At 24.9% G+C, this 12,651-nt stretch overlaps 1 protein-coding gene and 1 long non-coding RNA gene across 2 annotated transcripts; both read left to right on the top strand.

Moving 5' to 3' along the window:
• Nucleotides 1-833: 833 nt before the first annotated feature.
• LOC107070491 (centrosomal protein of 89 kDa) lies at nucleotides 834-5,197 on the top strand. Its single transcript, XM_015328753.2, has 6 exons — nucleotides 834-1,308; nucleotides 1,464-1,725; nucleotides 1,799-2,406; nucleotides 2,470-2,957; nucleotides 3,030-3,282; nucleotides 3,346-5,197. Exons 1-6 carry the CDS (start codon nucleotides 1,237-1,239, stop codon nucleotides 3,550-3,552), a joined length of 1,890 nt encoding a protein of 629 aa, XP_015184239.2. The 5' UTR covers nucleotides 834-1,236; the 3' UTR covers nucleotides 3,553-5,197.
• A 370-nt stretch (nucleotides 5,198-5,567) lies between these two features.
• LOC149033564 (uncharacterized) lies at nucleotides 5,568-8,015 on the top strand. Its single transcript, XR_016177536.1, has 3 exons — nucleotides 5,568-5,966; nucleotides 6,239-6,654; nucleotides 7,633-8,015. It is a non-coding gene; the product is annotated as an uncharacterized LOC149033564 (long non-coding RNA).
• Nucleotides 8,016-12,651: the final 4,636 nt, after the last annotated feature.

The raw sequence follows: 12,651 nt of genomic DNA, 5'->3' as shown, positions 1-12,651 counted from the left end.
ATCATTATCGATTTTTAACAACTTAATTGTTTTTTTATTTATCTCGTTGTTCCTTTGTTGTTGTTTTCTTTTTTTTTTTTGTACAAAAATAATAATTGATAAGAACTGAAATTACAAGCTAAATTATTTCCTCGTTCGATTATAACAATTATTTTGTATAAGATAAACATTTTGTCGAGGGTCAAATAATTATATACAAACTTATGTTTAAAGTAAATTAATTTTCATTTAATTATAAAATTATTCAATTGTTAACAAATAAAACATGCGATTAATTCAATTTTTATTTTTTATCGTTCGAGAAAAATCGAACGTTGAAAGTTCTTCTCAGTGTTTTATAATTTTCAAAGTTTTTTGTATTTCAAAACATGTTTAAAATATATTTTATATATAATTTTAAAATGCGTTAAAAATATATTTAATATATAATTTTAAAATGTGTTTAAATATTTGACAAAAACAATGATAAATTTTTTTTGGCCATAATGTTATTGAAAAATATCGATAATTTGTTGTTTACTATTTCCAAGACGTATTATTAAACTAAAAATTGAAGATACGAAAAATTTTAATTCTTCTTACTTGCATTTTTAAACTTTTTCATAACAACTTAGTTAACAAAAAACATTTCCGTTATTTATTGGTAATATTTTTAACTTATAATGAATTTTATTATTATTTCTTTTATCCTTATCCTTTTTTGTAACATATTTTATTACATAGAAGATATTAAAATACAATAATTGAATTGAATTACGCGCTCTTATCGAAAGTCCTGCCATACTTCGATATCTACTACGTTTATCAGCGATATCGATAATAATTTATTTCATATCGATATTTGTTGAATTCTGACATCATATATGTTATGTAAATAATTAACAATATTTTTAGGTTAAATTAAGTTGGTATAAAATATTAATTAAAAAATTATTTGTTAATTTATTAAAAATATCTTTGATTTCTCTAGTGGATAGTGGCTCCCTCTAAGAAGATATGTCAATTTTTAACTGTCATATCGTAGTAACCCTAAATTCTGCATTTATCAACGTTGCCATGGTATTTCCTTATAATAATAAACCTAAAACCTGGATTTGTCTTCAAATGGGAGTAATGCAAGGTTTGATTAAAGTATTTTGGATATCTTGGAATATAACATGAATAAATTCATTCATAAACTTATTTGGAAATTGTCTAACAATATTATTCAGCATTATTCTATAAAACACATAGATAATGTCTTATTTTTGTGGGACTACTTTAATTGATGATAAAGAAGACACCATGGAAAAGCATGGTGTTGTTAAGGTAATAAATTATATTTACAATTTATATAACCTATCATGTGTACATATTCAATTTTATTATACAATTGTAATAAGCGTTGCATGTTCATTGATAAAAAAAAAAAATTACAAAATAGTTCATAGAAAAAAATACTAATTTAATTATTATTATAATAGCACAGTAAACAAAAGGGAATAAACACAGATGAAATTGAACCCGTTCATGGTTTAACCTATTGTCGTAGAAAAGCTAATAAAACACGCCATTATAACAAAGCGAAACTTAAATCTGATGATTTATCATTCAACGATAAAAGTGATGATAGAATAAGTTCGCCAAAGAATAAAAGTAGACGTCATTTGCGTAAAGAAATTGAAAGACTTATGGAAGAGAATCATACGTTGATGACCAAGTTAGAAGATTTCAATGCAGTGTCAGGTAATTTTATAAATAATTGCTAAACCTTAATCATTACAATTTGTATAATTCCCAAATAATTTTGATTATTCAGATAATCGTGAGGAACAAAAGGATAAAGATAAATTAATATTTAAAATACGAGATAAGTATCACAAGTTAGCTGAGGAGTATGAACGAGTTCAACAAGAATGTGAAGAATTAAATGTCCTATTAAAACAAAAAGAAACTGAGTATAGACAATTACACTTGCATCATGAAGAATCAACTCATATTTTTCAACGATTGGAAGAAACTAAGAATAGTTTGTTAAATCTTAATCAAAAATTGAAATCCGAGAATGTTCAATTAAATGAGGATACTATGCTTCTTAAAAAAGTTATTTATCAATTGAATGCAGAATTGGAAAGGTATCAAGATAAAATTAGATCGTGTGGTCAAGTTATACCTTTGCAATTTAATACTCATGCAATTAATGAAGAAGAATTAGTTAGAGAAAATAAAAAGATATTTGAATCTTGGGGCAATGTAAACATGCATGCTTTGGGTCCACTATTGGATGCTTATCAAGAAAATTTAATTGAAAAGAAAGAATTGATAAGCAAATACGAACAAGAATTAAATGATTTTACTGGTAGATGTAAAGAAATTATATCGGAGAATGAATTTTTACATAAGGAACTGGAAAATTTCAAATCAAAGGTATTGTAAAAACAATAAGATTTGTATTATTCATTATTGTTTATTTTAATAAAAACTGTATAGTGTAATAGGTACGTGGAAGAGATCAAAGAAATTTCTAACGATGCTGCATTGGTCAAAGAACAAAATGATACGTTGATGCAACAAGTTTGCAATCATAAACAAAAATTTGAAGAATTTCAATCGTTGTACGAAAGGAAGATAGAATCTTTGACTCAAGAAAACAAAACCTTGCATAAAGAAGTTGTAACTTTGAAAACAGAATTAAGTAATCTTCAAGGAAAATATAAAATAATGAACGAAGGTTATGAGATGTTAAAAAATAACAGCGACAAAACTATGCCGGTGCATGTACACATTGCTGCAGTGGATGAATGTAAAAGATTGTTCGAAGAATTGAAATCACAGTACGAATCAGAAAAGAAGAAACTTTCTAGTCGTATAAAACAATTGGAGGAATCACAACCGAATAATGAACAACAATTAATAACAGTAACTGCGGAAAGAAATCATTTAAAAAATCTAACGAAAACGTTGGAACGTAATTTAAAGTAATTCAAACAAATTTAAATAGTATGAAGCATAAGTTTTAATATTTATTGAAATAATATTTATTTTTTCAGACGTACTCAGCATAAATTAACAAACGTACAGAATATTGTATATTCTGTACAAATATCACGCGATTCTTATAAAAGACAATTAAATAAAACAACTGTATATTGTGAAAAATTGGTAACGGAATATGAAAAGGTAACATCGGAGAAAGAAAAATTAAAAACATTGTTGCACGAAAGGGAAAAAGAAAATGCTGATATTCAGTATATCGGTGACAGCATAGCACATCGAGTTGGAAATTTAAAAAACCAAGTAAACGTAAGTAAACATGACAGTGTCATTGTTAAATAAATCATTACAAACATTGTAAATATGACATAGGCTGTGCAAAAAGATGCGAAGGATCAATTAGCATTGGTGGAAAAGCATATAAGGATACATAAAGTAGGAACACATCAATTAAAATCAGAATACCGTCAAGAGGTGCAACGTTTGAAACGTTTGCTTAAACAGAAGGATGACGTTATAGCTCAACTAAGAAATAAGAAAGAAAAACAAGTATCTCAAGATAATATTGAACTGGTTTGACCAGAAGAAGCAATGATAAAATGATTTAATTATCAATCTAATAGTTGGAAAGCTTAGGCCTAATGATTTACAACGATCAATCAGATCGTATTGGTAATTTCAACAATTTGTTAATTTATCTTTGAATCATAGGATTATGATAAACCATTATCAATGACATAGATAAACGTAACTAGCCAATTATTATCTTCCAATAAACGTAATTACAGTAGTGATGGTGTTATTGGTGATGGTCGCAAAGTATAGGCTTTGTAACCGGTTAATATTCATTCATTAAATAAAACTGAAATCTCATAAACGATGGCGTATAATTCTGGTTTACTTTTACATAAGAGTCAAAAGCCACTGGCAATCAATTTTAATCTTCCTTGTTAATAGAATATCATGTCCAGAATTAATGTCACACGTTGAAAGAAAGAGTGAGAGAGATGAAAATACCCTGAGGGGTTCAAAACACGTAGACAGGAAATATTGAGATTTGTACCGACGACATCACCTTTATTTAGTGGTGACATCAACCAAGACAAGTGGTCTCGAAGGTTACCAATTACTTTAGAGGGAGCCAATGCTTGTCATTTTTTTCTTTGTAATAAGCCGATAGCGTTTATTCTTAATAGAAATGATCTCACGTGTGTGTGTGTGTGTCTCTCTCTTTCTCTCTCTTTCTCTCTCTCTTTTATATTTTTATGCAAAATGTTTTATATCTATGTTCATTCGTAATAGATCTGTCTCACATTATAAATTATATCTCGGTGTAATACTTGATTATTATCTTGGACTATCGACCCCGTTACATACAAGGAGAGAAAAACACAGATTCTCATTTGAATAAGTCAAGTTTGATTTATGCTAAAAGAATATCTTAAGTATTTACATTAGTCATCTTTAATTTTTTTAAATCAAGAAACATACACAATTCTATTCGATATTTTTAAAAGATAAATTAATTTGAAATTAATATGAGAGTTATTAATTTAGTATCTTTTGTGTGATTATTTCAAGGAAAGATAATACTAGGTCGTGGAAAGTATGTTTTTTGCTATGAATCCTGATTATTATTCTTCTTCTTCTTCTTCTTTAAGAATGAAAGATAGAAAAAGAGATAGAATTATAAAAAAAGAAGTTGTGAGACAAAGAATATGAAGACAAAACAGATGTCCTAAATTCTAATATTACAAACCATCTCTCATTGATGTCTTCTTCCTTGTTTATATGTATATGAAAGGTACATTTACCTTAATGAACTACGTACATTTCTAACACATACATTCGTTGATTATACTTTTCTCTTATTATACATGCAGTTCGTATTTAAAAAAAGTACTCTCATCGTTTACGTAAAACCATACTTTCTCATTCTTATAATTATTTCTTTTTGTTTTTTCTTTTTCTTTATATTTTTAACATGTAACGTGTAAGCTTAAAGTCAAAAGAAACTAGTCGTGAATGGAATGATTTCGAAATAACGTTTGAAGACTAGAATAATACTTAAGGTGTATCACCTTACCACGTTACATCGCTAAATTCCAGTATGATACGTTTTAAACCGGTCCCTAGGAGACTAGAATGTGAAACTATTGACAATCCTAAGGAAGATAGAATCTTATACATGAGAAAGTGTATTAAAAAAACTACTCGATATCGACTTTTTCATCATCATCCTCCTTCTACTTCTCTCTTTCTCTCTTTCCACGAACGATCCTGTTTTATTGATTTCAAACAAGAAGAGGTAAACAATAAATAACACATTTTATTTTTCTTTGAAATTTTTATTAATAATTAAAGTAAGAATCAAATTTAATAGAACAGATATCACTTTTATAATAAATAAAATGAATAATTTATGTAAATTTTAATTTAAAATTTTAATTAAAATTTTTGATATTATAATTATTAAATAAATATTTAATTAGATCATTGATAATTAAATAAATTAATTTATTATTTTTTAAATGTTTATCATTAATAGTAATAATAAATTTAATATAGTAGGAGAAGTACTTTTTTTTAATTGACAAATAAATAAAAATATTATAAATTAAAATATATAAGATAAAATTTAGATTTTTTCTAGACAAAATAAAAATAACTGGTCATTGTATAAAGAGATTATTTATAATTTATTCCGACGAAATATAGGACCAGGAAGTATAAAATATATTAGAATAATAATAGAAAGAAAGGAATATATATGTAATATAGGGTAGAGAGAGTGGGAGAGTAGAGTAGTGGGGATGAGTTGGTCGGAGTAAAGTAGGTTCGGGCGTGTTCGTTCAGTCTCGTAGGTTTCCGCGTAAAGGCAAAATGTCGTCTGCTAGGCGCGTCGTCTGGCACCGGGTCGCATTCGTGACGCAAAGATCGACGTGATAAAGTGATAAGAAAATTATAAGTTTGGTGTATATTAGTGCCGCGTGGTTAGTCATTAATAATTCAACTAAATTTTCTATTCTGTTTTATCCATTAAAGATATTTTAATTAATACAAAGTATATCCACACATACACATATACATACATCGTACCATATACACATATACATATATACTATATGTGTATACGTGTATATGTTATGTCGTATGTCGAGTAAGTGAGAAGAAAAAAAATCATAGTAAATAAAATCGGTTGTGAGTTTTCAGTGAAGGATTAAATTCAACGTTATACTAAATGGATTATTAAAATAAATTCTAGGGAAGATAATTTAGTGTGTGTACGACCAATGATGCAAGTGCAAGAAGAAACGCGACATTGATTTCTTTACCATCGATATAACCACAAAACAACAACACAACAACAACAACTGACCAACGGGGTAAACAAGAAAGAAAAAGAAGAAAGTGCAGCATAAAAAAAGAAGAAGTGAGGGAGAAATAAATTAACAACAAAGGTGAATATAATAAAGGGGGAATTGTTTTTAACGAAATTCCATGCATTACTACGTAGATAAGACAACCTCTTTATCATCGTCATCATCATCATCATCATCATCATTGTTGTTGTCTTCGTCTTCGTCTTCGTTGTTATTTCGCGGCACGAGGCATCAAACTACTGCGAGATGCGCGAGGAATAACGGCGCACCTTTTCGACCACCTTGCAAAAGTTCGAACGTAAGTTTTTTATTTTCATTTTTAAATAATATTATTAATAATTTCTATAAAGAAAGGACAAAAATAATAGATAAAGAGAGTGTATTAGAAATAATATTAGAATTACTTAATTAAAATCTATTTTGATGTGTGTGAGTGAATGGAGGGTGAAGGAGTAGGAGGGGAGGTGGTGGAGGGGGCGACACCTGTCTTTCTGTGTCTGTTCGATCGAACATGCCGGCCAATTTCTATCTCTCTCTCTCTCTCTCTCTCTTTTCTATCTTTCTTTTTTTTCTAACCTATATATCAAACTTTTTAACATTAATTTATTGTTTAATTATTTTTAATGTATTTATTATTTATTAGAATTTAATTAAGTATTTTTGTGTGTTTTGTTGTAAGTGTAGTGTATCAGTAAAATGAAATTAGTGAAAATTAGCGATTTTTAGTTGCAAGTAGAGGCGCTGCAATCGCAAAGAACGCACCATGTTTTGCATCATATATATATATATATAATGTGTGTGTGTGTGTGTATATTACTATATTACTACATAAACGAATATTTCCTTCGTCCTTTTCTCTTCTCTTATACACATACATATATATAAACACACACACATATACGAGTCTCGGCCAATGCCTTTTCCTTCGAGGGTGAGAAGCATCCTTCCCTTTCTCCCCTCTCTCTCTCTCTCTCTCTCTTTCTCTTTGTAGAAGATTCACTCAAGCAAAGATTATTTCCCGGTTAGAAACATTCCTCGTTTAGAAACATTTCTGCTTTGCTTACTCTTTCTTTTCTTTTTTTTTCTTTTTTTTTACTAAATAGTTTAACGTTTCCTAATTAAGGTTATTTTTTATGACAACCACATTTTTATTTCTTTAGATAAAAATTGGATATCAGGACTTTTATAGATAATTATTATGCATGTATTATATTTGAGATAAATTTGATATCTGCTTGATATTTTCTATATATTCCTGTTCTTTTTTCTTTTTTAGATTTTAACCTGAATTAGAAATGTGCATCTCGTGCATGTAAGCTTTTCCTATGTAGGACACACTCGACCCTATTTTTTAACAGTTTCAACGAGAACCACTTATATGGGAAGAACAATGTACAAACCATATTTGTATCCAGAAATTTTTCAAAACAAAAAAATGAATAATACATTTTATTTTGTATTCCTTTGCAACATTGCAATAAGACACGTGTCATATTTGTTTAATAATAGTAATAAGTTTCATCATTTTGTTAGGAAACTTATATATCTGTTAGATACGTTTAATTATGGTTTAATTATGACTCAATTAATTCAATCTTTCTTACATCTTAATATGTGCAATTAAATATCACCATTAGTTGCTTAATTATAATCAATTTTAATAATTATTATTAGTTGTAATCAATGCTTTTAAATTTGTACGATTAATTTTTGATTGCATGTTTTGCTTTGTTTTTGTTTTGTTTTGTTTCTTAGATTTAGAATTAATTATAAATGTATTTGTAGTATTGCGTTTAATAATTTTATAGATTATATTACGAATTGAAAAATGAGATAAAATCATGTGTGTATACGTGTATCTATTTATTTTTCTTGTAAAGAGGTTTATTACTGTGGGTCAAGCTGCCAGAATGCATCGAATTGGCCCTGTTCTACTTGTGTTTGCTATCTGTCCTCAACTAATCTCTCCAGTTTCTATTCTCTTACATAACTGAGGATTCTAGAAACGAAACCTCTTTTTTCTCATCGATTTTATTCCGCCATTTTTATTTAAAAACAAAATAAAATGATGAGTCATTTATGTGATATTAAATGTAATCATTAGTTTTTATCAATGTATTAAATATTCAAATTGATTTTAATACTGAATATTTGATTCTGTATAAATAATTATGTATAATTATCAACGTTGTACGTTTAGTTAAGATCATTTTGATTAGATTGTTTTTAATGTACGAAATTATTTTATCAAGTGTTACAACGAACGACTTTTTAGTTTTGAAATGATTCAATTCTAGCTAGTGTTACTTAGCGAACAGTTATTAATAACTCTATGAACTATTTAAGTATGTTTAAGTTAATTTATGGTTGACACATCTTTTCTTATAACTTTCTATTAAATTATTTCACTGATTTCGTAATTCTATCTAAAAGTACAAAAATTTAATACTTCAACGATTGCACTTTTTGTTTTATTGTTAGAAATTTGAAATAAAACAAAATTATTTGATTTAAATTGAATAATTAAAATATCAGTCAAAACGTATTTTATATTAATGTATTATTAAAAACAAAAAAAGTAAATAAATAATTATATTATATTTGCGAGAAATACCTTTGACTTTTTGAATTAAAATTTGTAAATAAAAAAATATTTTATATTATCTAGCAAAATTGTTTAAACATTTGAGTATAAATTTGGTATTCTCGTAGAAATAATTGTTTTAGTTTTAAGACGAAAGTTTTCGTGACCGTGACGGTCGACATTTCGTGCAGACATTTTACACATACACACATTTACAGAAACACACGCAAATATTTCGGAACAATTCTAAATTACTATGAACTTGTTTCAAATGGATAATAATCTTTTCCTTTTATCAAAACGCGTTTCTAGTAAACGATTTACAGATTGCGAAATTGATCGTGGAACTTTAATTGAACCTTAACGATTTAACCCAATGAAAAAAAAGATTGCACATCAATGACTCACTGTATATTTTATTTTTTTATAATAATGTGAAAGATAAATGACACAGAAGAATGTAGAGAAGGTTGATTATGGCACGTTTAAAATTAGTGTTTGTAATAATTTTTAAAATGTTAGAGTTCAGGAAAGAAATTTTTTATGAATGAATGCGTTTATTAATTTTATTTTTATTTTTATTTTTTTTTCTAGCTATAAATATTCTGTGTTTCAGATAGAATATTTTTTTTTTTTTGTAATTATTTAAATTGATAAAAAATATTTGTATAGATTTTGAGAATGGTAGAATTGGTAGAATTTAAAAATTAAAATTATTGTATTTAAAATATTAATTTTCTATATAATTTATTTATTTAAATATTATATATTTTAAAATTCGAATTATTATTAGTATTTAAAAATAAGAATTATTTTATTTCAAATATTTTATTTGTATTTTTTTGGTATTTAAAATAATTTATTTTTAGAATTTAAAAATTATAGAATTATTTTAGTTAAAATATTTATTTTACATTTAATTAATTTATTTAAATGTTATATATTTTTAAATTAGAATTATTTTATTAAAATATTTTATTTGTATTTTTTTTTTGTATTTAAAATAATTTATTTTAGAATTTAAAAATTATAGAATTATTTTAGTTAAAATATTTATTTTACATTTAATTAATTTATTTAAATATTATATATTTTTAAATTAGAATTATTTTATTTAAAATATTTTATTTGTATTTTTTTTTGTATTTAAAATAATTTATTTTAGAATTTAAAAATTAGAACTATTTTATTTGTTTTTTATTGAAAATAATTTATTTAGAATTATTATTAGAATTTAGTAAATTCTTTTTTATACACTCTCGTATTATTTTAGAAAATATTTATTCAAACTTTAGTTTATTTATTTTTTTTTTTTTTTCATTTGGTTTTAAAATTAAACTTAAGAAATAGGATATACATGTATATATTATTTTGTTTATAGTAAACCTATGCCTATAATTTCTTAGAAACGATAACCTAAGTGTTTTTAAAAAAGGAAGGACTGAAATATAATGGGATACTTTGGGGGTGTTGAACCATAAACGAAGTTCAAACAAACTTGTAAAAAAAAAGGGCGCCGGAAGTCGTGCACCATGTATACACTTGGTGTTGTGAAGATTGAGGGGGGTTTGTGAGACCTTTCTATGGTCTTTGTTCTATAAAAAGCCACGAAAGTGAGAAAGAAAGAAAAAAAAAAGAAAAAAAGAGAAGGGAGAGAAAGAGAGAGAGAATATTATTCTTACCTTTCCCATTGGCTATTACGTTGCTTGTTATTCTGACCGAAACGAAGCAGCCTAAATTCGAAGAAACTTTCTGGTTATAGGATAAGTCACTAAACCATAAGTGAGAAACATGCTAAAAGTTAAAAGGATAAGAGAATAACTTTGTACTTGTCGAATAAAACACACTTTACGTTTCTTTTTTCCCCCCTTTGTGTAGAAAAAAAATGTAAACAAAACAAATGGAAGATAATTAAAGAAATTGTTTCTATGTGAAATCAAAGGTTTAAGTTTATTTTTGGTTTTGTTTCTTGCAATAATAAGTTGAAACTATAATAAATTCCTAATAATATAATAATATAAAAATATTGAATATTAAAAATATAAAATTCTTTATTAAATGAAATTTTTATTAACATATAGTAATTTAATTTGATTGGTTAATAATTTTAATATTTAAAGTAATTTATTATTTTAATATTATTTGATATTATTTAATTACATATATAATTGTTATATTATTTTTATATTTTGTTATATTAATTATATATATAATAATTATATTAATAAATTGATATTATTTATTATATATAATTTTATTTAAATTAATTTGATATTAAATTATTATTATATTTTATATAATTATATAATTTATTGTATATAATATTATATAATATAATTGTATATAATACTATATATATATATATATATATATATATATATATTTAGTGGAAAAATATTAAAGATTTTTAATAATAAAATCCATAGTTAAATAAAAATTTTTATTAACATATACAGTAATTTAATTTGATTTTTTTTTAATTTTAATATTTTAGAGTAATTTATTATTTTAAGATTATTTAATATATAATATATTATAATACAATTCATTTACTTTAATGAAATACAATAATTAGGTTCAATTAATTATTATATTAATGTATGATTCACCAATTATATATATATATATATATATATATATATATATATATATATATATATATATATATATATATATATATATATAATGTAATTATTTTTTTATTTTAATTCGAATGATTTTCTGACCATAAATAATTGAAATTCCTCATGGTGTGGTATTAGGAAACATTCGTAAATTGTTTGCATAGTCAGACCGTTATTCGGTTAGTGTGTGTTAATTGTTATTCAGCACATATCACTTACGAATTGCAATCGTGTCCATAAAAAATTATACACCTTATGGTTAGTAATATAAAACAATTCGTATATATATTACGATTACTCACTCGGGAACTTACATTAATAAATGTATATATATAATAATATCAGTTTGTAGATGAAAACCAAGAAGGTATTTTAAAACGTGCCAGTCATCTCTTATTGAATATTAGATCATTATACTTTTACATTTTGTATTGCATTAAATTAAGTTACAAGGTCTCTTCGTATTTCAATGCAAATTTCAAACAAGTTTCTTTACATATTTTGCACATTCAATGTTTTTTTTTAAAATGTTTCAAAAAAATAGAAAGAGAAGTATTTTCTGTTCTTAACGTTACTGTTAATACATGTTGGTTTCTTTTTCAGGAATTTTTTTGAATTTATATCAATGAGATTGGTCACATCTTTTTTTTGTGACTAAAATTTTTCAATGAATTTTGGTTACAATTTTTTTTCAATGATTTTAATGTTTTATTTTAACGTTTAATTTCAATCTTTGATTTTAATGATTGATTTTAATGTTTGATTTTAGTGTATGATTCTTATTTTGGATTATTTTTTAATCATTCTACTTTCTAACAGATTTATTCAAGTATCGTTAGAAACCAGTTTTATTTGAAATTTGTTGAAATATTATACATAATAATTTTTTTTAACAAGTATGTAACATTTTTCTGAGATCAAAAACATTTTGTTAGAAGATAATTAAATTCTTTTTTTAAATTTTCATTATAGTCAATCATATACTCAATCTTTAAAAAAAAAAAAAAAAAAAAATAATACGACAAATTGAAAATAAAGAAAGTGAAGTAAAAAAAAAAAAAAAAAGGATTAAAAGTATCCATTAGAT

This window comes from Polistes dominula, unplaced genomic scaffold (genome assembly GCF_049000335.1).
Source record: "Polistes dominula isolate Pdom_NZ unplaced genomic scaffold, Pdom_raw_medaka contig_32, whole genome shotgun sequence".
Taxonomy (NCBI): domain Eukaryota; kingdom Metazoa; phylum Arthropoda; class Insecta; order Hymenoptera; family Vespidae; genus Polistes; species Polistes dominula.
The sequence above is the reverse complement of the archived record's forward strand: the minus strand, read 5'-3'. Positions and strand labels throughout refer to the sequence as shown.